The 25,017-nt window shown below is 42.5% G+C and overlaps 1 protein-coding gene across 1 annotated transcript in view; it reads right to left on the reverse strand.

The window, feature by feature from the left end:
- Window positions 1–25,017, reverse strand: part of dclk2a (doublecortin-like kinase 2a) — a 434,705-nt gene that overhangs the window by 27,206 nt on the left and 382,482 nt on the right. Inside the window, exons 11-15 of the mRNA XM_067992182.1 lie at window positions 17,795–17,928; window positions 12,985–13,062; window positions 11,768–11,864; window positions 6,888–6,968; window positions 3,633–3,746 (exon numbers count right to left, since the gene is read on the reverse strand). Of these exons, the coding sequence (XP_067848283.1) occupies window positions 3,633–3,746; window positions 6,888–6,968; window positions 11,768–11,864; window positions 12,985–13,062; window positions 17,795–17,928 (504 nt within the window). The remainder of the gene's footprint in view (window positions 1–3,632; window positions 3,747–6,887; window positions 6,969–11,767; window positions 11,865–12,984; window positions 13,063–17,794; window positions 17,929–25,017) is intronic.

The following is a 25,017-nucleotide window of genomic DNA, read 5'->3' on the forward strand; positions in this document are numbered from 1 at the left end:
CCTAGTCCATTGGCGTGAGACCAATTGTCGTTCTTCTCCTCCTGTCTCTGGCTCAGATCAGTTAACTTGGCGCAGACCAGAATCATAGAAATTTACGACAGAGGAGGCGGCCATTTGGCCCATTGTGTCTGTGCCGGCCGGATAAGAGTTATCCAGTTCTAGCATAACCTCCCTGCTTTTATATTCTATGCCTCGGCTAATAAAGGAAAGTATCCCGTATGCCTTCTTAACCACCTTATCTACCTGTCCTGCTACCTTCAGGGGTCTGCGGACATGCACTCCAAGGTCCCTTTGTTCCTCTACACCTCTCAGTATTCTACCAACAATTGAACTTGGGGCTTTCATGTTATGTAATCCCACTTTCCAGTTCTTGATCCATAGCCTTGTAGATTGCGGCATGCAAGTGCACATCTAAGTACTTTTTAAATGTGATGAGGGTTTCTGCCCCTACCTCTCTAGTGCAATCACATTTTTCCTGTAATGTGGCGACCAGAACTGTACACAGCACTCCAGCTGTGGTTTACCTAGTTTTTATCCAGTTCTAGCATAACCTCCCTGCTCTTATATTCTATGCCTCAGCTAATGAGGGAAAGAATCCCATATGCCTTTTTAACCACCTTATCTACCTGTCCTGCTACCTTCAGTGATCTGTGGACATGCACTCCAAGGTCCCTCTCTTCCTCTACACTTCTCAATATCCTACCATCCTACCAGCAATTGAACCTCGGGCTTTCATGTTTTATATAGTACCAAATCACACCGTGCATTTAACCCACTAAGGCCTAGAGGAGCTGATTCTGTGGCCTTATTTCATGTTTGTAACACATGGATAAATCCAACATTGTGACATAAGAGGATTAAGCAGTTATGGTAGGCAACACAAGTCGGAATAGGAGATGGTTCCACCTGAACTTCAGTAAAGAAACTAGGGCATTTCAGGCCACGGCCCTCTCTCTGTTACAACTGTCAGTTCCGGTTTGTAACCAATTGACAGGAGACACACTTGCGGTAGGGTGATATTGAGGTATATTTTAGGACTGTAGCTGTACCTACACGAATACCCTGCTGCTTGAACTAACCGGGCAATTTCCAAATTTGCACTGCCAGCGGGGAACCTCGCCTGTTCTAAAATGCCACGCAGTGTAGGCCCCAATTTCAGATACGCTGTGCCAGTGGGCGAGGCTGGAAAGTTACCACTTCAACTTTTGTGTACTTTTCTTTAGTGCAGGCTTTAAACCCATTTAGGAATGGTAGGAAAATATACCACGTTTCCACTGCTGAGGTGAAATATCATTTTATAGTGAGGTCTAGCCCAGAATCAAAGCAAATTAATATATATTTTATACTTAAAATGCAGCGGTTTCTTGCACTGCCAGCAATATAAAACAAATGTACACTCTGACATATCTAAACAGCAACCTCCCTTTAACTCCAGCAGGATACATTAAACCATCTGTATTTGGAATATGGCCTACATGCCACTTGTAGCCCATCTCACCTGCGGCTCTTGCTGCTCCATACATCTCCCAGCCTCTGTTCCTGAAATATGGGGGGTAATTTTAACCTAATCCGCCCAGCGGGAAACTGACGGGATAGGATCAGCTGCCTATTTTACACTCTGCCCGATTTTACTTTCCATTTACTTCAAGGGAGGGAGCAGGAGGGAAGAGAGAGAGAGGGAGAGTGAGAGGAGAGAGAAGGGAGATAGAGGAAAGGGGAGAGAGGAGGAAAGGGGAAGGGAGGATAGGAAGAGAGAGAGAGGAATATAGGAACAGGAAAAGGCCATTCAGCCCCTCGAGCCTGTTTCGCCATTCAATGATGACATGGCTGATCTGTATCCTAACTTCATTTACCCACCTTGGCTCCACGTCCCTTAATATCCTTGGCTAGCAAAAATCTATCGATCTCAGATTTAAAATGATTAATTGAGCTAATTGTGGGGAAGAGTTCCACACTTCTACCACCCTTTGCATGAAGAAGTGTTTCCTAATTTCTCTCCTGAATGGCCTGGCTCTGATTTTAAGGATATGTCCCCTTGTCCTAGACACCCCACCAGCGGAAAAATTTTCTCTCTACCTTCCCTACCAATTCCTTTCAAAATCCTAAAAACCTCAATCAAATCACCCCTTAAACTTCCATATTCCAGGGAATACAAACCTAGTTTATGTAATCTCTCCTCATAATTTAATCCTTGGAGCCCTGTTAACATTCTGGTGAATCTGCGCTGCACTCCTTCCAAAGCCAACATATCATTTCTAAGGTGTGGTGCCCAGAACTGTACACAGTGCTCTATATGTGATCTAACTAGGGCTTTGTATAGCTGTAGTAAAACTTCCACCCTTTATATTCTAGCCCTCTAGATATAAAGACTAACATTCCATTAGCCTTTTTGATTAGTTTTTGTACTTGACCACTTCATTTTAGTGATCTGTGTAAATGGGCCGCTAAATCTCTTTGGACCTCTACTGTTCCTAGCTTTTCACCATTTAAAAAATACTCGGATCTATCATTTTTTGGTCCATAATGGATGAACTCACACTTACCTGGGTTGAAATCCATCCGTGAAATCCATTACAGTTTTGCCCACTGACTTAATCTATCAATGTCTCTTTGTAATTTTATGCTCCTGTCTACACAATTTACTGTGCCACCAATCTTTGTGTCATCGGCAAACCTGTTATCTAAGTCATTAATAAATATAATGAGTAGTTGAGGCCCCAGCACAAATTCTTGTGGGATTCCACTAGTCACTTCCTTCCAATTTTGAGTACATACCCATTATCCCTACTCTCTGTCTTCTACCGTCTAACCAATCTGCTAACCAGGTCAATAATTTGCCTTCAATTCCATGAGCTTTAATCTTAGCTAACAGTTTCTTATGTGGAACCTTGTCAAATGCCTTCTGGAAGTCCATATAAACTACATCCATAGACATTCCCCTGTCCACTACTTTAGTTACTGCCTCAAAAAATTCAATTAGGTTCGTTAGACATGACACATCCTTTACAAATCCTTTATGAAGGAGGAGGAAGAGAAGGAGGAATATATAGAGCAAAATGAAGGAGCACAGAGGGAAGGAAATAGCATGGGGAATGAGAAAGAGAGAGGATGAAGAGGGGAAAGGAGAGACAGAGAAGAAAAGGAAAGGAGTGAAACAGAGGGGGAGGAGGATTTAAACAAAGAAAGAAAAAGAAAGAAAGCCAATAGAGAAGGGAAATAAAGACAAAAAAAAGATAGACAGACAGAATTTTCATCCCTCCAAAATGTAATTTATTTTTCTCTTCTTTTTCCTGCTGGGCATCTTCTCCATCTGAGAATGGATTGTAGACTTGATCCTTGATCCCAAGTCTCTACCAATGCCACTCTGGAGGCAGTTATTGCAGAAGTGACACACTGTCCATATAATTAGTCCCCCCTAATGAACCCAATGTGGGAAATCACAGGCATGGACCTGCAACTCAGCATTCTGTGGTGCAGCATGATGAAGCATTCATCAGTGAACTTTGATCAAGGCACTGCTTGGGAAGATGGTCATGGACAAAAAGTTAGTAACACTGTTTAAACTTGTTGAAATTTTGGTTGGAGGCTTTCCTTAATTGATATGAGATTTATTTGTATATAGTCTGACTCACCATAATAACACTGACGCCCGCAGTGGTGCTGCTCTGCTTTGCCACTGGATTAAAGTGCTTTCTCAATTTGCCAGTTACTGCTACTTGCATGTCTCGCTCTTGTGCCATATCATCCTACAGGAAGAAAGTATTAAACAGGTAAAATTTCCCAGGAGCTTCTGCTGATACAACTGACACTGGAGAGCTGCAGCAGTTTTCAGCATGTTTTGGGCTAAACTTTACTTTAAGTTTACTCTGCCACTAAACAGCAACATTACCATGGTCAGTGAAGCTAATACTACTTAGTGGAATGCTAAACAAGCATTATACTTCAACCCTGCGCTATTCAAACATCTTTATTATTGTAATCTTAACCCCACACTATAAAAAATAAACATTGGAAAGTAATTAGAATGAAAACAAAGGGGGTAATTTTGACTTTGGATGAACGTACAATACGGGCAATATCAGATCAGCCGCCCGTTATACATCTCCCCCTAATTTCCATTGAAGTCAATGAAGAAGAATTTCCCAATATTAGTCTTAAAAATCACCTTTTACTAGTTTGATCCCGTGTTCCCTAGTTCTACTTCCGCAGTTTAATTTAAAGTAAGATTCCAGGCTAACTTTATCAATACTCTTAACCATCTTATATACTGCTACAAGATCAGCTCTCAGACGCCTGCTTTCCACACTGAAAAGCCCATGTTTACCAGTAGCGACTGCAGCACCAAGCGAGCCCTGGGTCACCCCAGTCCGTACTCCCCCCAACTCTGACATATCTCCTCTAACCAGTACTTGTTGTTTCCTATTCTTTCAGTTTCTTATCCACTCTCAGGGTTTACCCTGAATCCCCAAAGCTTCGAAATTAAATAATAGCCTCCCATGTAGAACTTTATCAAAAGCCTTTTGGAAGTTGAGGTACACCACACCACATCACAGAGCTTACCATTGTCCAGTTGGGTTGTCACTTCTTCAAAGAAGTCAAGGAGTTGGTCAGGCAGGATCTTCTGAATCTATGCTGACTGCAGTTAACCAAGTTATTGTTGTACAATTGATCCTCAAGTTTACTCCTGATAATCGATTCCATTATTTTATTTGGAATGGAAGTAGATTAAAGGGTCTGTTGTTGCCTGTGTCTGTTTGGTCACCCTTTTTGAATATGGGAACCACATTAGCATGTTTCTAATCATTTGGTATCTCCCCAGTGTCCAATGACTCATAATGATTGTTAGAACCGCACAGATCTCCTCCCTGGTCTTTCGCAGCACTCTGAGATAAATGCCATCCATCCCTGGGAATTTATTTGTTTTGAGCCCATTTAGCCTGTACAGGACTTCCATCTCATTTATAATTAAATCATTGATTTTAACTGGGATATGTCAGTCTGGAGAGAGCATGTTGCTCATGTCTTCCCTTCTGAATACTTGGAGGAAGTAGTCATTCAGAATATTTATTATTTTCTAGCCTTAACTGCTCTGCATTTTTCCAGTTTGATCTTTGCCCCTCTGTTTACATTTCATTGTGTTTCTGATTTCTTAAAATTTTCATGCTAGTGGACTCTTTCTCCTCTCTCCTTGCAGAATTTGTACAGGCCATTTTTCCTCTTTATCTCACTTTTAATTTATTTGTTAATCTATTTAGAGTCACATTTGCTTAGTCTTGATTTTGAGAATGTAGTTGTCATGAATTCTCAGCATTACATGGGGATTTCTCCTCCACAATCCCGCTCGATTTCAGGCAGGATTATGGCGAAGAATGTCGGAAATTTCAGGCGGTGAAGTCTACTGTCATCGGATTGCTCCCAATCAGGATCTCCCTCCCCCCCGCTGCTTCCAGGACCACTGCTGACCGGTCCTTCCTGCCCCCTGCATACAAATGGCGGGGGTTAGGGGAGATAGTTCATGTCCCTCTGTTTCGCCCCAGTTACCACTACTTCTGGAGACCACCATGTGGACGGTGGCACTGGGCCCCAGGAAGGAGCAGTAAAGGCCCAGAGTACCCCCAGTGAAGGGAGAGGGCCTTGTGGCATCTTCTTCCTCCATTCAATCCCGGACACTTACCTACCAAACACCTCGGTCTCGGCCGAGGCCTTCAGAGGGAGCCTTCCTTCCAATCTTCAAGGAGCTTCTGTCCCTTTTGGGTCCCTTGTCAACTTTTCTGATTCTAAGCAGCATCCCCACTGGACATTCCTTCTCGGCACTGGTAGGCTCCTTCTCAACGGCGGCAATCCGCTAGGAGCTCAATGTTGCATATGTAAAAGTCCTGACCCAGGAAAATGGGTCGGATTTAGGGCAATATGGGAGGGGGGGGGGGGTGCAAAAGTCTCGCCCCAACCGGTACTCCACCCTGGAGCAGAATCCCCATGAGATGTGTAAAGTTTCCACTTGTCATCTACTAAAGTGAAGTTGGACATCATCGCCCATTTTATTTGCTTTAGTTATTCCCTCATCTCATCAAGTTTAGCCTTTTTAAAATTAAATTTAAAATCCTGGTGTTAGGCATCTCTGATTCTGAGCTCTGTTAAACTTGATCATTCTGCCACTAGGGGTGATACAACTTTCACTTCCTGTATATATTCTGGGAAATTTACAGCTACCGGATCAATATCAGCATTGTCGCTCCATGGCTTTCCTGAAGTACTGGGTCAAGAAACAGTCATGTACTACATCTACCAACTCTGACTCTATACCACTTGGGCTTTTCCACTTTATATTAGGTTGGTTGAAGTCTCATATTAAGTTAGCTTTTCTGTTCTCACATACCCTCCCTATTTCCATAGAGAAAATGATCTTCCTTCTTGTGCTGGCCTGATGGTATATAGCATACACCCAGTGTTAGCTTGGATTTTTTCACATTAGAAACATCTAACCAGAGCAGCTCATTTTGTAGCTTTCTACCTCCCACAGCTTGAACGTCTTTTATCTCCCAGGTGTTCCAGACATTTCGGGCTGCACCACCTCCTTTTCTGTATAACTCTGTCTTTTCTAAACCCTATATACCCCTGAATGTTGTATCCATTTCCATCCTCTGAATCAAGTCATGTTTCTGTTATTCCCACCATTTCATAGTTCCCTCCTGCCACAACAGCCTCCAGTTTCAGCATTTTATTTCAAATAGGCTTGGGCCAGACAGAAAATGCAATTAGAATATTTTGCACTGCAACGCATTGGTGCACTTGCTGTTACAGTTCATATGATCTATATTTCCCCTGGTGCATTTGGTGCAGCCTATTCATATGGTCTGTATTTTTCACAGTATTATTTCGATACTCACAGCCACCCAAGGATGAGTCAGAACCTTCTCAGCTGTGTACCGTGCTTCAATGTTCACCTGCAGCATTCGGCTAATCAATTCCTGCAACAAAATGACAGCACTGAAACCAGAGAAACTTACAGTAAGAAGAAAACAGATCCGAGGTAACTCACTGCTACAGTGTGCTCCAAATAACCATTTGCAGGTTCTGAATCATTTTACTGGTAAAGACTGCTTTACAGAAACTGTACATCCCTTGCATCATCTGTGTGCTTGAGATTTGAATCAAACAGCCACTGAATTCAGTAATCAGTAGCATTCATTTCAGATGAATTCAGACTGAATAGGTAAGATATGCACCAAGCAAGGAAATGATTTAAGAAACAGAAAGTGACAATCAACAGCTGCTCAGGTTTGCTTGCTCTCTTATTTGCAATTAGAAAAATAGATGACCATGAACACCTGAGGTAATGATCCTACTGTTAAGTGCTGGCCTTATCACACGGCCTTAAGTGCATGATGCTGTCTGAGAAGAAGAACGAGAAGTGCAGCTGCTGTTCAGTCCATCAGCAGTCCAACTGCGCAAGTGGAAGACATGGTGAATGCCTTTTTACCTACCTTTTCAACACCTCAATTTATTCTCCATTTATGACCTTCTGAGTTAATGCATTCCAAATTCTCACAACCCTTTTTGTGAAGAAGTAATTTTCTGAATTTGCTTTCAATTGTCTTGGTTGAATTTTAAGATTATATCCCCATGTTGTGGATTCTTCTACTAGAGGGAAGAGTCCTTCTCTATTCAGCCTACATCTAGGGAATGACTCATCCCTTTAGTAGGGAAGATGCTAATATATTCTGTGGCCATAATGAGCAGGCATCAGTAGGTGAGCCTGTTTCATAAGATTCTGTAAGCGGATTACTATTGAATCTTTAAACCTGTACCCTTCCCACATAAACAAATTTCAATCTTTTGACAATTTTATATGTGTGTGTACCTGCAAAAAAGAAACCTAGGATTCAACAGATCAACAACAACTTGTATTTATATAGCACCTTTAATGTAGTAAAAACATCCCAAGGCGCTTCACAGGAGGGTTATCAGACAAAATTTGACATTGAGCCACATAATGAGATATTGGGACAGGTGACCAAAGGCTTGGTCAAAGAGGTAGGTTTTAAGAAGCGACTTAAAGGAGGAGAGAGAGGTAGAGTGGCGGAGAGGTTTAGGGAGGGAATTCCAGAGCTTAGGGCCTAGGCAGCTGAAGTCATGGCTGCCAATGGTGGAGTGATGAAAATCGGGGATGCGCTAGAGGCCAGAATTGGAAGAGTACAGAGAGCTCGGAGGGTTTTACGGCTGGAGGAGGTTATAGAGATAGGGAGGGTGAAGCCGTGGAGGAATCTGAACACAAAGATAAGAATTTTAAAACTGAGGTGTTGCCAGACCGGGAGCCAATGTAGGTCAGCGAGCACCGGGGTGGTGGTGAACGGGATTTGGTGTGAGTTAGGATACGGGCAGCAGAGTTGCGGATGAGTTCAACCTGTTCTTTATGGGCAAATTCAGGAGCTGTGACATGCTACTGTTGATATTCTTGAGATAGGAGAGGAGAATGTTGGCCATGGTTACAATTGAATCCCCTGTGACAATCATTAATTTTAACTTGACTTGCTGACTAGCATGTGCTCTGAGATGCCTCATCACTGCCTGAGCTCCCTTGAAAATTTGTGTTGTACAAGCTCCTACTAAATGCCTCTCTTTTGTTCTGCTGAAGTCTTGAAAATTGGCTTTCCGATGAATTAGCGGAGAATATTTGACTACTTTCGATTCCATGTAAATAATATGTAACGTTATGATTAAAAACATTTTTTTCATAAAATAACCCAGAAATTAATAACAAAAATCAGTACTAAAAAAATACTGTGTAACTGGGAAGTAACAGTAAATGGCTAAAAGGTCTCAGCTCCTTTAAGAGCATCATCACACTTGGAGTTTTCTCATGCTCACTAAGATGGGTGAATGGAGTGCACAGCATGATCCCATCTTAAGTGGACAGAAAATCAGTTATGCTTAAATTGAAGTACTAGAATATTTAAATGGCTGGAAGATCACTAAACGGTTTTTCACCGACATTCCTGCCTCTGATTAGCTGTTCCAGTCCAGCATCCCTGGCCATAATGAGTGGAAAATACACCCTGATATTGGCTCAGCGGCAGGAAGCAAAAGGTAATGGTCGACGAGTAATTTTGTGACTGGAAGGTTGTTTCCAGTGAGGTTCCGCAGGGCTCAGTACTAGGTCCCTTGCTTTTTGTGATATATATTAATGATTTGGGCTTAAATGTAGGGGGCAAGATTAAGAAGTTTGCAGATGATACAAAAATTGGCCGTGTGGTTGATAGTGAGGAGGAAAGCTGTAGACTGAAGGAAGATATCAATGGACTGGTCAAGTGGGCAGAAAAGTGGCAAATAGAATTCAATCCAGAGAAATGTGAGGTAATGCATTTGGGGAGGGCAAACAAGGCAAGGGAATACACAATAAATGGGAGAATACTGAGAGGTCTAGAGAAAGTAAGGGACCTTGGAGTGCATGTCCACAGATCCCTGAAGGTAATAGGACAGGTAGATAAGGTGGTTAAGAAGGCATATGGAATACTTTCCTTTATTAGCCGAGGCATAGAATATAAGAGCAGGGAGGTTATGCTGGAACTGTATAAAACTCTGGTTAGGCCACAGCTTGAGTACTGCATACAGTTCTGGTCACAGGAAAGGTGTGATTGCACTGGGGAGGGTACAGAGGAGATTTACGAGGATGTTGCCAGGACTGGAGAATTTTAGCTAAGAGGAACGCTTGGATAGGCTGGGATTGTTTTCCTTTAAACAGAGGAGGCTGAGGGGTGATTTAATTGAGGTGTATAAAATTATGAGGGGCCTAGATAGAGTGGATAGGAACGACCTATTTCCCTTAGCAGAGGGTCAATAACTATGGGGCATGGATTTAAAGTGATTGGTAGAAGGACTAGAGGGGAGTTGAGGAGAAATTATTTCACCCAGAGGGTGGTGGTGGGTCTGGAACTCACTGCCTGAAAGGGTGGTAGAGGCAGAAACCCTCAACTCACTTAAAAAGCACTTGGATATGCACCTGAAGTGCCGTAACCGACATGGCTACAGACCAACAGCTGGAAAGTGGGATTAGGCTGGGTGTCTCATTTTCGGCCAGCGAGGACATGATGGGCCAAATGGCCTCCTTTTGTGCCGTAAATTTTCAATGATTCTATGATTCGGTAGTTCACATGGAAATCCAAACCTCTGCCATCTGTTTTGAACCACATGCTGCTAGCAGAACAGAAATCTAGATGCAATATTGACTTTTTTTACCAGTGGAAGATGCATAGCTTCTCTTTCCTGCTTCACATTCTGAGTGAGATGAGTTAACAACATTGTGGCTATCTTGTGCTTTGTAATTGTGCCACATAAGTTAGGGCAACGCATATATCAACCTAGAAAGTTAGCAAATGCTGACCAATAGCTTCAAAAAGTGCTAACAACTTAAAAGTAGTCCTGAGTACAGTCCTATGATATGTAGTTACACTGAAAGTGTAGCTCATGGCAATCTTCAACCCCTACCCCCAGCTCACATTGGAAGTCTTCACCTGCTCCTCCCCAGCTCTAAGTGCCACTCCTCAACACCCCTCAGAGCACATTCTCCTCCCCCTCCCCTCACACTGTCAATCTCTTCCCCCTCCATTAACACTGCCAATCTCCCCTCCTCCGTTCGCACTGCCAATCTCCTCTCTCTTCTGTTCACTTCTCTCCACAGCTCACCTTGGCAGTCTTTAACTCTTCCTTCCCAGCTCACACTGGCATTCATCATCCCCTCACCCCCTCCCCAGTGGCTCAAACTGGCACTCTACCCCTCTCAACACACTGGTACTCTTCAACCCCCTCCATTAACACTACCAATCTCCTCCTCCTTTCCTGTTCTGTTCATACTACTAATCTCCTTCCGCCTCCCCCTTCTGTTCACACTGCGAATCTTCTCCTTGTTCTCTTCATATTGGCACTCTCCTCCCTTTCCACCCTCAGTTCACACAGCCAATCTCCTTCCCCTCCCCGCTCAGATCATGCTGGCTCTCTTCATCCCTCCAGTCACCTCACCCTTCTTCCCTCCCTCTCACTGCCATTCCCAACTCCTATCTGCTGTTCTGGTGATTGAACTCAGCTGCATTGTGTGGATGCCATTAATTCATGATCTCACAAAGCTTTCACAAGAATTCCCATCCACAGTGTGTAGCAGAATTCCAACACCTGGAGAAACAGCATCAGTTAGCAGGAGCGAAGAAATGGACAGTAACAGCAAGAAACAGACTGTGTGAAATGCGGACTGTTGGCATGTATTGGGCAGAATTGTATCTCATGGTAAATAATAAATCTGTTCTTTTTAGGAGCTAAAATGATGTGAAACATCACTAAGCATAATGGATAACTATACAAATGGAAATATGGGGATGAAAGCTTTGAGCAACTTAAGGAAAATAAAACTGAAGTAAACAAGCATGGATTTTTTTTTGTTGCTTGGTGTAAACATGGCTGCAATGAGGTAACTCCGTAAAGACCTCAACCTGCAGAATTAGAGGTCACTGTCTTCATGAAAAATGTTTGGCCATTTTTTGCAGGACAGTAAGAAAAGCCAGAATCTTGTCTCATTTTCAGCACAGTAATAAGATGTACAAGTGACACAATGGTCCAGTTTGATGCGATTTGCATTATTGCACCATGTGCTTCTACATATACAAGTAAATGTTTGCCAAACAGTTATTCATGAAGGTAGTACCCCTTCAAAATGCTGTCATAATGCTGCTGTTCCTGGTTCTAAGTGAAATGGTTAGGAATAGATCCCTGTACATACTTTAGCAGAGCCCGTGATGTTGTCCCAATAAGGAGAGGGAAACTCCAATCGGCCAACAAGAATCTGATCAAACAGGTCCTCCTGGACATTGTTCTCACTGTAGGAGCACAAAGATAGGGTTATTCTAGTAGACTTTGAGAATGATTTATTTACTTGCACACCTGGAATCAATCCAGTTAATTTTTCATTTCTGAATTCTTGAATTCTCGATAATTGCTGGAAAATAATTTTGGTCATAGGAAATAGTTTCTTGTGTCTTGAAAAGCCTGAAACTATAGGACAGAACACAGGTGAGACAGTTTAAAAGAGATGTGTCATAAGGGCTGTTGTCATGGCACCTAAACTACAAACTAAACAGGTCTGCAGGCTGTACAGAAATGTCAGTTTGTGCTCTGAATACATTTCTCATGCACATAGTGGATGTAGCTGACAGAAGAGGTTGATCCTGATGTGCACTGATAAATACATTGCTTTGTCAGTGTTTGGTGCTGAGATTGACACTAGAGGGAGCTATTCAATGCCGTAGTTATACTGCATCAACCGGCGCACCACTGACAGCATTTTAAAGGCATGGTGAGTGCAGACACAAAGTTATCCTGTCAACTCACATCGGATGGGGTAGTTGAGAGCAGAGAACTGAGCGCCCCCAAAAGCTCTGCAGGGTTTCACAGCTGAGCCATTCAGATTAGAAAGGTTCCAGGTTTGATCCCCAAGTCTGTAGTGAGCTAGCTGAACTCAGCGAGGGTGGAGGTCGGGCACTACAATTAGCATTAGCATTCCTGGGTTAAGTGGGGGAAAATTGGCCTGGGTTCCTGTTCCTGATTGCTATCTAGCGACCCAGCTAGAAGTGCAGAATACTGTGGGACCGAAACAGTCCCTGAGTAAATATGTTCCATTAACTACAGGCATTTTTACACTGGTACTTAGACTCAGGGAAGGCAGTACTCAAGTAGAGTCTGGTGATACTGGAGCTCTGTATTTCCACTGCCTTCACTTGTGCTTTGCATCTCCAGCTTTTATTTTCAGGACCTGCAAGAAGTTGGAACCATGGCAGGATCAGAAGTCAAAATTCACCTGCAGTTTATTATAGTGTGTCATCAATTGCAAGAGTAGCATGCTCCTGTTGCCAGTTGTATACTGTCAAAATGAATGTGCTTTTTCGTACTGGGATTGAAAAGCGTCCCATTCATAACTGTGATAGGTCGGAAGCAGATTACCTGCGGAATGGGGGAAAACCACACAGGAGGATGTACGTAATGACGCCTGCTGCCCAAATGTCGACCTTCAAGCCATATCTGTAAGAATATTAACATAAGTATTTTAAAGAACAGGAAAAGGCCATTACGTCCAACACATCCACTCTTTTCGCATAGTTCAACTCCACGTACCAATCTTCTTTCCATTTCATGTTATCCCTTCTTTCCCCAGAAATGCATCCAATTCTCCGTTAAGCCCGCTTATACTGGCTACATTAGTGGGCTTCCTTAGTAAATTATTCCACAATCTTATTATGTTTTGGGGGGGGAAAAGTTTCGCCTGCTTTCTTTTTCTGACTCATGACTTCCTCATTTTTAACTTGTGTCCCATGATATTTGAACTCTTCACCATAGCGATATATTTGCCTGGATCAGCTTTGTCAATTCCCTCCATTAATCTTGAAAACTTCAATTGTGTCACATTAAATCCTCGGGCGGAGGGGGGCAAAGTTCCGGGGTGGGGGTGGGGGTTGCCAATCTTCTGCTGTAACTTCAGCATGAGATTGGAGGAAAGCCCGGAGAAACAGCGTAAAAGGCCGTTAACACTGGTTGCTTGTTTAGTTTGGATCACAGGAAAATAGCATTCCATGTTTATCTGGCTTAGCATTCTGGACCCATGGGATAAGGGAGCCAGTTTATCAGTTTAGTAAATGCAGGAAGCTGTGCATGGGCATTGCTTTCCTGTGATCCAAACTAAACATGTGCCAATGTAAAAGTGCCCAAAAAGCACTTTTGTTTCTTTCCTTTAAAGAAGTGGCAGTACATAAAACAAGATCTGTGTCCACATCAAACTGCCTGCTGGAAAAGTACTGAGCTTCTTCTTCCTTCTGGTATTTGCATTTTAGCAAAACATAATGGTCTGTAACAGTGCCCAGTGGACTGGTGAGAAGTAATAATCACTGTGGGCAGCTTCCTCTATTTGGGCAGTAATGGGTCCAAGGAATAGTCATCATTGTAGAGAGGTGAAGTTTGCATAATTGTTCATTGCAATTAAATTAAGTTAAAACAGATACATCTGCTTTCCCACCAAATTATGGCAATGGATTTCAAACTATTCTATGTGGGGGTACCCATGGAAAATTATCAACACACTTCCAGGGACACCCTTGCAAATATTGACACACTCCTGGGGACCTCTTGCCCTAGTTTCCAAAAGATGGTATCAGTTACCTAGAGGAAAACAGTGCTATCAATACAGAAAATGTTTTTCTAAATTATTAGTAGTATATATCAGATGTTTACAATCTATATCAATGACTTAGATGAGGGGAGAGAGTGTAATGTATCCAGGTTTGCTGACGATACAAAGCTACGTGGGAAAGTAAGCTATGAGGAGGAAGCAATGAGGCTGCAAAGGGATATAGACAGGTTAAGTGAGTGGGCGTGAAGGTGGCAGATAGAATATAATGTGGGGAAATGTGAAATTATCCACTTTGGTAGGAAGAACAGAAAAGCAGAATATTTTTTAAAAGGTGAGAGACTAAGAAATGTTGGTATTCAGAGGGATTTGGGTGTCATTGTACATGAATCACAGAAAGTTAACATGTAGATACAGCAAGCAATTAGGAAGGCAAATGGTATGTTAGCCTTTATTGCAAGGGGGTTGGAGTATAAAAGTACTGCACTTTTGCTGCAATTATATAGGGCTCTGGTGAGACCGCACCTGGAGTACGGTGTACAGTTTTGGTCTCCTTACATAAGGAAGGATATACTTGCCTTGGAGGGGGTGCAACGAAGGTTCACTAGATTGATTCCTGGGTTGAGAGGGTTGTCCTATGAGGAGAGATTGAGTAAAATGGGCCAATATTCCCTGGAGTTTAGAAGAATGAGAGATGATTTCATTGAAATGAATAAAATTCTAAGAGGACTTGAGAGGATAGATGCTGAGAGGCCATTTCCCCTGGCTGGAGAGCCTAGAACTAGGGGTTATAGTCTCAAGATAAGAGGTCGGCCATTTAGGTGAGAAAAAATTTCTTCACTCAGAGAGTTGTGAATCTTTGAAATTCTCTCCTCCAGAGGGCTGTGGATGCTCAGTCATTGAGTATATTCAAGACCGAGATCATTAGATTTTTGGGCACTAAGGGAATAAAGGAATATGGGGATCGGGCAGGAAAGTGAAGTTGAGGTAGAAGATCAGCCATGATCTTATTGAATGGCGGAGCAGGCTCGAGGGGCCGTATTGCCTACTCCTGCTCCTATTTCTTATGTTCTTATGTACATACACAATAGAATTATCATTCAGTAAGTCATTGAGTATAGAAAATACAGGAAAAGCATATAGAGTACAGAGTTTATGAGACACTGCACTCACAACACAGATAGAAATCTGATGACCTTGTGGATCTTGTTCCATTCGTGGATGGGGGGCAATGGACCTCATTTTGAAAATCTGTGCACCACAGCCTATTCTGACACAAAATGACCTCTGATACAAGGGGTCTGATTTTCCTTCCCCCCCACCCCCACCACCAAATTGCCCTAGCATAAATCGGGCAGTGAGCATTTTGTACATGCCCAACTGTATTTCTGAGTTGAGCTCATTTCAATGTCTTAGGCGAGCACTGGGGGGGGACTTTTGCCACCGATTCGGCATCACCCAAAAGAGGCCTCAAAGACTCAGGCCACCCACTCAGTGCACCCTTCCTGCACGAAAGAATTTGTAAAATAGGCCTACCTAATTTTTTTACTTTATGGGCAATAATACTTCGCCTTTCTGGTGTCCCTTGACCTCAGGGTAGCCATTTTTCCCACTTTAAGAACAGCCTCAGGTGGGCTACATAAATCATAACACTAGTAGTGTAATGCATATCCAGCTAATTTCTCAAGGATAACATTTTGCACTCATTCTCTTTGAATAATGTGTTATGACTGGGACAAGTTTTAGTGGGAGGCCTGAAAACAGGTGAGTGGGATATCGGCCCTCCATAGCTCTGTTTAATGAATTGGCAGACATTCTGAAGATGCCAGAGATACAGTGCTAATCTGCCCTGACAGTGAGTTACTCGACCAACTGAAATTTGAGGCGTTTACTGGTCATATTCTGGACACTGATTTCGAGAGACAGCCTCCCATTGGACTTCAATTTGCTTGGACAAAGTTTTTCCAGCAAGTCTCCTTTAGGCTCATATATTTACACAAAGCAAAAAGAAAAGAAAGATGTATTTATATTGTGCCTTTCATGACCTCAAGATGTCCCAAAGCGCTTTACAGCCAATTAAGTATTTTTGAAATGTAATGTAGAAAACGTGGCAGCCAATCTGCACACAGCAAGGTCCCACATAATCTGTTTTAGTGATGTTGGTTGAAGAATAAATATTAGCCAGAACCCCACGGAGAACTCCCCTGCTTTTCTTCAAAATAGTGCCCTGGAATCTTTTACTTCCACCCGAGAAGGCAGACTCATCTGAAAGACGGCACCTCCGACATTGCAACACTCCCTCAGTACTGCACTGGACTGTCAAGCTGACTTTTTGTGCTCAAGTCTCTGTAGTGGGACAAAGCCCTGTTTATACCACATTTGGAATACTGTGTACAGTTCTAGGCACCGCACCTTAGAAAGGATATATTAGCCTTGGAAGCAGTGCAGCGCAGATTCATCAGAATGTTACTAGGGTTCCAAGGTTAAATTATGAGGTGATGCTAGGTAAATTAATAATTTTAAATCTGAGGTCCAAACATTTTTGCTAGCCAAGGGTATTAAGGGATATGGAGCCAAGGCAGATGGATGGAGTTTGGCTACAGATCATCCATGATCTCATTGAATGCGCAACAGGCCCCAGGAGATTGCTCTTGCATAGAGCCGGCATGGACTCGATGGGCCGAATGGCCTCCTTCCGTGCAGTAACCTTTCTATGATTCTTTCTAATGACCTACTCCTGTTCCTATGAACCCACAAACTTCTGACTCAGATACAAGAGTGCTACCACTGAGCCATGGCTGACACTCACAATTGCACAAAGCACAATAGTTATTGATATAATGCCTGCAACAATCAGGAAAAATGACCTTCAGCTCTAACTATTAAAATTACAATAGGCCAGATTTTGCTGAAAAAATAACAGCGTGTGAACACACGCTGTTATTAATGCACAAATCGGCCAACAATATGTAGTGAGGAAGAGATACCCCATGAATTGTGAATCGCCACAAGTTGCTGTGCTCCAGCTCTGATATTTAACCTCCCCATGATTTGCATGAAGTTGCTGCATTTGCACATTAATTGCCAATTAAACTCATCATAGAAAGGTAGGTCTAGTAATTACCAGTGTAAGTACCCTTCTAACCGTGATAATTGTGAATGACTGCCAATCAACCTCTCTTGCCCAGAAAGTGAACAATTATAAGTGTGGCGTCTCATTCTTTCAGGTTGAGAATTGTTTAGGGGATTTTAAAAATGTCAAATTTTAAATGTTTTAATTTTTTTTCTCAGTCTCTTAAACCAATCTTTCTTTCCCTCACTTTATTTCTCTTTCTGTACTTGATTTGACCCACTCTAATTCACCCTTCTTCTCTGTCCTTCCTCTGTTTATTTCTCAATCCTTAAATCTCATTGATTAAGGAGATACACTGATTGTCCCGTTGTTCACCAAGGTCCCAGATGCCCTGTTGCCCTCACTGTGCCGTTATCAGCTCGCACTCCCAGCAACTTTGTGGGCATAATTGTTTAAAACCTAAACATGCACTAACAAGTCTAACTAACGGGGCACACCGCGAGATGCCCCACTCTAGCAAAATCTGGTCCAATGTTCAAAGGCTTCTGGTCACTACTTACCCACTCTCTGCAATGATCTCTGGAGCAACGTAAGTTGGTGTGCCACACACCGTGTACAGGGGTCCATCCACCACAGTCGCCAGACCAAAGTCACCCAGTTTCAAGGACTTGGTTCCATCTGCATATTCACATACCTTTAAGAGAAGGAAAACATAAAGTGCAGGCTAATGAGGCATACAATTAAGGCAAATAGGAAATTATTAGGTGCACTTGCTTTATATTGAATAGGGACAATAATGAAATCCGATTCAATATTTCTTTTCCCAAAATATTTTCAAATTCAGTGATTGCATAATTATCCAAGACTATACCCATTCTTCTAGGCCACTTTGAAGTCCAATGTGGAGCTCAATATCACCTTTTGTCAAATGAAGCACTCAAATTCAGTAGGAAGTTAAAATGTGTGAAATAAAGCTGCCATACTATTTGTCAAGTGATAACAGAAAGAGCAAGAGACGCAATTGATACATTTCAACCTCTCACCAGAGGCTTTTTCCGTATAGAATCATAGAAGATTATTGCACAGAAGGAGACCATTCGGCCCATCGAGTCTGAGCCGGCTCTATGCACGAGCAATCCAGCTCGTTCCACTGCACGTTTTTTCGTTTCAAGTACTTATCCAGTTCCCTTTTGAAGGCCATGATTGAATCTGATTGAGTAGGTTCATTTCAATTTAAGATTGTACCTCCAAAATATGGGAGATTTGAGGAAAACTTTTGTGCTTTACTTTTTAAGTTAAAGATGCTGGTGTGAATTTATTTCAACTGAAATTTACATAACGCCACTGTTAAAAGCACTTCATTTTAACTGGATTAAAGCTAAAAACTGCTATTGCTTTATACAGTTTAAATTAAAGATGCGTGGTCTTGTTTTAAATCAATTTGAACGTTTACAAAGCACTGTTTTCTGAATTTGGTTACTGCAAGTCTGAGACCTGCTATTGTGATTAGCTCCTCCCCCACCCCCCTCAGGTTTTGACAAGCAAGTGATTAGCCCTTACTTCTGCATTGCTGAAATTAATTACCTGATGTACTAGTTTTTTTAAGAAGTTGGTCTGACACTTTTGAGCTGCCAGCATTTCCATCTGCTGAGTCACAGTTTTCTGAGTGGAAAGAGCAGCCACCGCACAGTTTCATTGTCCCATAATAAAAACAATGATTTTTGTAGTTCCTACAGCCTGCGTCGTGAACTCATTCGGACATGTCCTTGTCCATCGTCCACCTCCAACAGCTCCATGGAAAGTTAGCGCCCATGGTTTACGCCTCCCGAGTATTGACACCGGTGGAGCAGACATATACTGCCTGCGAGAGACATTTGCTGGCAGTGCATTGGGGGACAGTGGAATTCTCCTACATTACAGGACTGGTTAAGATAATTCTTTTGACTGCAAACAGCCTTACGGGGTTATTGTTATCAGGGGTCCTCAGGGATGGGTCAGTTTCTAACTGCTGTGTAGCAAGGTGGACTTTAGGACTTCGGGAGAGAAACTTAGAGATCCGGCACATCCACACTCGTTTGTATTTGGCGGCTGGGCTGTTATTGCCTGGGAACGCACTACACAAATGCACTATATCCGTCCCTGGGTCCGGCAATGGATCCTTTATTCTGGGTCCTCTAGAGGGTTCCACACGCGTTTTTGTGGATGGATCTAATCACCTCAGTCCAGGAGGATCGATAGCAAGATTTGGGATTTATGTTCCCAAGTTGGGGATGGGAAAAAATCAATGCGGCTAAAGGGAAGTCGCATCACCGAACAGGCAGAGGTGGCAGCAGTAACTTATGTATTACAGATGCCAGAGCTTCAGGGCCATCTCACTATATTCTCCGACAGTCACTTTAACTGACTACCTACCGATTTGGAATAAACGGGAATTTACCTCTGCAGACTGTAAGACATTGCCTTCGGCAGGGCTGATCCAGTGGATTCTCGCAGAGGCTGAGAGGAGGTAACAGCCCTTAGGGGTGGTCAAAATTCAAGCCCATTCTAAAATCACCCCCTGGGCCAGTGAGAATGGCGAGGCAGATGAGCTAGCCTAGAAGTTTGAGGTTATCTTGCAGGACCAGATAAATATAAAGTTCAAAGTGAAACACCCCCTTTAGACCTTATAGTCTAAGACAAAAGTCAGCTCCTACTGGCAAGCACTCTCGCTTTCTATGATTCAAAGAGTGACCTAGTCTACAATTTGGAAGAATAGCATGCCTTGTAGAATTTCTACTACACACCCACATCATTTCTGAGTCACACCAGATACTTTCATATCAGACTGAATTACCAAACAGATTTTTTCAGAAATAGAAGCTTTTACAGTAGCAGTAAATACAGTCAGTTGTTGAGGTATTCAGAATTGTGTAGGTCTTCTTACCTTAGGAGTTTGCATCTTATCTACACATCCTTTGTGCTTGGTCAAAATTGTAACTAACTAGAACATTAGAAATATCTAAAATGTATACTTCTCATACTCTTTAATCTACTGTCTTTACACATGTACAAAGGCTCATTGAAGACCCATGGGGGAGGGGGGTTGACAAGGGCTGTCTAAGCCAAGAAGATGCTGGAAACCTCAGCATGTAAGGCAGCATCTGTGGAGAGAAGAGAGGAATTAACGTTTTAGATGCAGACCCTTCGTCAAACCTCTTCTGACAAACGGTCCACACCCGAAACGTTACATCTCCTCCAACGCTTCTCCTTCATTCATAGAATCATGAAAAGGTTATAGCATGGAAGGAGGCCATTCGGTCCATCGAGTCTGTGCTGGCTCTATGCAAGAGCAATCCAGCTAGTCCCACTCCCCCGCCCTAAAGTCCCTCATCCCTGGAATCATTCTAGTAAATCTTTTCTGCACCCTCTCTAAAGCCTTCATATCTTTCCTAAAGTTCGATGCCCAGAACTGGACACAATACTCCAGTTGTGCTTGAACCAGTGTTTTATAAAGGTTCATCATGACTTCCATACTTTTGTACTCTGTGCCTCTATTTATAAAGCCCAGGATCCCGTAAGCTTTTTTAACCGCTTTCTCAACCTGTTCTGCCACTTTCAATGATTTGTGCACATATACCCCCAGATCTCTCTGTTCCTGTACCTTTTCTAGAGTTGTGCCCTCTAGTTTATATTGCGTCTCCTCGTTCTTCCTACCGAAATGTATCATTTCGCATTTTTCTGCGTTAAATTTCATCTGCCACATGTCCGCCCATTCCACCAGCCTGTCTATATCCTCTTGAAGTCTATCACTATCCTCCTCACTGTTCACTACACTTCCAAGTTTTGTGTCATCTGCAAATTTGGAAATTGTGCCCTGTACACCCAAGTCCAAGTCCTTAATATATATCAAGAAAAGCAGTGGTCCTAGTACCAACCCCTGGGGAATACCACTGTACACCTCCCTCCAGTCCGAAAAACAACCGTTCACCACTACTCTCTGCTTCCTGTTACTTAGCTAATCCTGCTACTGTCCCCTTTATTCCCTGGGCTGCAATCTTGATGACAAGCATATTATGTGGCACTTTATCAAACGCCTTTTGGAAGTCCATAAACACCACATCAACTGCATTGCCCTCACCGACCCATTGTTGAACAGAGTGGGACTGACCTTGCCTAGTTCTACTCCTACCTATCCAGTCATAGCCAGAGAATCTCCTGAATGGCTTCTCTTCCCACCCTGCATTAATTACCTCTGGAGTACCCCAAGCATTCATCCTTGATTCCCTTCTATTTCTCATCCCGGTGCTGCCCCTTGGTTACATCATCCAAAGACACAACATCAGGTTCTACATATATGCTGACCACATCCATCTCTACCTCACCACCACCTCTCTCAACTCCTCCACTGCCTCTGTGTTGTCAGACTGCTTGTCCAGCATTGAGTCTTGGATGAGCCACAATTTCCTCCAATTAAACATTGGGAAAACTGAAGTCATTCTCTTAGGTCTTCGCCACAAACTTGGTTCCCTCATCACTGATTCCATCCCCCTCCATGGCCACTGTTTCAGGATGAACCAGACTGTTCACAACCTCCGTGACCTACTTGAACCTGAGCTGAGCTTCCGACCCGATATCCTCTCCATCACAAAGACTGCCTACATCCACCTATGTAACATCGCCTGTCTCCATCCCTGCCTCAGCTTATCCGCTGCTGAAATCCTCATCCAATGCTTTTGTTACCTCCAAGCTCGGCTATTCCAATACTCTCCTGGCCGGCCTCCCATCTTCCATCCTCCATAAACTTCAGCTCATCCAAAATTCTGCTGTCTGTATCCTAACCTGCACCAAATACCACTCACCCATCACCCTGTGCTCGCTGACCAACAATGGTTCCCGGTCCACCAATGCCTTGATATAAAATTCTCATTCTCATGTTCAAGTCCCTCCATGCCCTCACCCCTCCCTATCTTTGTAAACTTCTCCAGCTCTACAACCCTCCACAAACTCCACGTTTCTGGGCTCTTGAACATCCCCCACTCCCTTTGCCCCAGCATTGGCGGCTGTGCCTACAGTCGTACAGGCTGTAAGCTCTGGAATTCCCTCACTAAACACCTCTCCACCTCTCTTTCATTCTTTAAGACCCTCTTTCAAACCTACCTCTTTAACCAAGCTTTTAGTCACCCATCCTAATATCTCCTTCTTTGGCGTGGTCAATTTTTGTCTGATTACACTCCTGTGAAGCACTTTGGGATGTTTTCCTATGCTAAAGGTGCAATATAAATGCAAGTTGTTGTTGTTGGGTTTCCAGCATTTTCTGTTTTGTTTCCGATTTCCAGCATCTGCAGTGTTTTGCTTTATGTTCATATTGTCTAAGCTAAGATTTTCCTGAACAGATTGCAAATTCAGCTAATTGTCCGGTGATAACTGTTAAGTGTTTCTCGTACTTTGGTCATTGTTTTCCTCAGGCACTATATTTGTTAGTAATTAACAGCTTGGCTAGCTTCTTTCTGATGTGCTTCAGGCATGGCCAGAGAAACATGGCCATTTTTCCAGCATGCAATGGCAGAGCTGTTTTCAAAGTGTTACACTCTTAAAATGAACTGTTGTTTTAATCTACAGAATACAATACACAGTGAAGATCTATAAATTATAGCCAAAAATATCCCATTTTTGTCACAGTAATGAGTGCATGCTTTTTGCTTCATCAATAAATTGATCAAAGGACTTAACAATCATTAAAAATCACCACTTTTGAAGAATAAAATCAGCTGAAGTGGATAATGTGGATGATCTATTAGCAGTGTGCAGCAGAAAGACATACTGAAATTTCTACTAGGAATGCTCGATAAAAGATATACAGGAGAGCTACGACTATACTCCACCCTTTCAATTTTTCAACGAGTCCTACATTCCAATTATCAGCCATGAGATCTTAGCAGGAAGTAAGGCTGGCTCTCCATTGGACCACTTCTTGCTGAGTGCCACTAAACAGTTGTTTAAATATTTAAGCTTACTGCTGGTGCAAATGTAAAATAACTGAAATTATGGTTCAAAATGGCAGTGAAGGTAAATGGAGGTACTTGATTCTGAACTGATGGTTTGCAAAGAAATCTTGTACCCAGGTGTGCAGCAATTGAATGGCTGCAATGTTACCTCACCAAGGTCAAGCCTCTAGGCATTTCCATTTTTTTTCTTGTATATTCACGTGATGTTAAAGCCTTAAACTCAGTGAATTTATGTAGAAAGGAGGCACATCTGGCGCTTACCATTGATTTCACATCAAACCCCACAGGAACTTTAAGCTCTGTGGGAGTTGAGAAAAACGTGGCAAGCTGACAGTGGCCCTTTAACATGTGGTGCAAACAGAGCAGTTATCTCACCGCAAACTCGAAAATCAGCTACAATATTTGTAATCTCAAAATGGTTAGTAATATCATTGGCCAAGCAGGATTTTTGTTTATTCTAATGGCACGCCAGCTGTTCTTGCTCTCACACCTCGTCTGGCATACTTAATAGTGAGCAAAACAAATTAAAAGAACGACAACTTGATTTTTCTTTTATTTTTTTCACTGAAAGGCCTTGACAGTTTGTCTGAAAAAAATGGAAATTAATTAATTGGTGAAAAGCTCACATCTCTGGGTTACAGTTTCTCATACTAAAGGAACCATAAAGGACACGATGGTGTGATACTCCCTGCAGTGGATGATAGAGGCGGGCAGGCTGCTCAAGGAACAAATGTTTCTTTGTTGTTAGTTTTAATTTGTTTTGTTGGTGAACACACGCAGTAGTTCTCAGTGGGTATCCTGCATATCAACAGATATGGGCTTGATGCCCAAGGCACTGCACAGTCCTATTCTGGCCCAATCAGTGGTTTCAAGTAGTTTTGACCCACGTCTGCTGGTAGCAGTGCCAATAACAGGAAAATATAAAATTACACCATCTCCTTACCCCCATGCACACTTTTTGACGGCCTTTCCCCCTCCCTTCTTTTAGCCTGATCAACAGATATACTGCTGGTGTTATAACGATAAAATTGAACATGTAATCTGATTTATACAGCAAGTATTCAAATACAACTATGTCCTGATAAAAATGTTGTGGAGATGCCGGTGATGGACTGGGGTTGACAATTGTAGACAATTTTACAACACCAAGTTATAGTCCAACAATTTTATTTTAAAATTCACAAGCTTTCGGAGGCTTCCTCCTTCCTCAGGTGAATGTCAAGAAATCCTCGAACCTCTCGCATTTATAAATCACATTCACCTGAGGAAGGAGGAAGCCTCCGAAAGCTTGTGAATTTTAAAATAAAATTGTTGGACTATAACTTGGTGTTGTAAAATTGTTTTACAACTGATAAAAATGTTGACTTGTGCCCCCGTTCTAAAACGAATAAAACATATAATCAGAAAAGAACCTGGCTTCAGGTCTGATAAGATATATAAGATCAGCAGTTTTATCATGCATTAAAAAATAATGTGGCCAGAACACGGAGATCTGGCCATCTGGAGAAAATGTTTTCACAATCCTTGACAACTTGAAGCATTTTTGCCAAAAAATGTAGCACTGGCCTAAATTGAAATAGAAACATAAGAATGTACAGGACTGGGAAAGATCACTTTGGTCCATCTGACCAGTCTCACAATGCACAGTTCACTACCAATATCCTTCAATTAATTTTCTCACCAAATGCCTGTTCAATTCCCTTTGAAAATTACTGATGTTATAAGCCGATTGCCTCCTTAGGCAGTTCATTCCAATCACTGACCATTCTCTGTATGAAGTAGTTATATCCCATGCACCC

This window comes from Heptranchias perlo, chromosome 1 (genome assembly GCF_035084215.1).
Source record: "Heptranchias perlo isolate sHepPer1 chromosome 1, sHepPer1.hap1, whole genome shotgun sequence".
In the NCBI taxonomy this organism is placed as follows: domain Eukaryota; kingdom Metazoa; phylum Chordata; class Chondrichthyes; order Hexanchiformes; family Hexanchidae; genus Heptranchias; species Heptranchias perlo.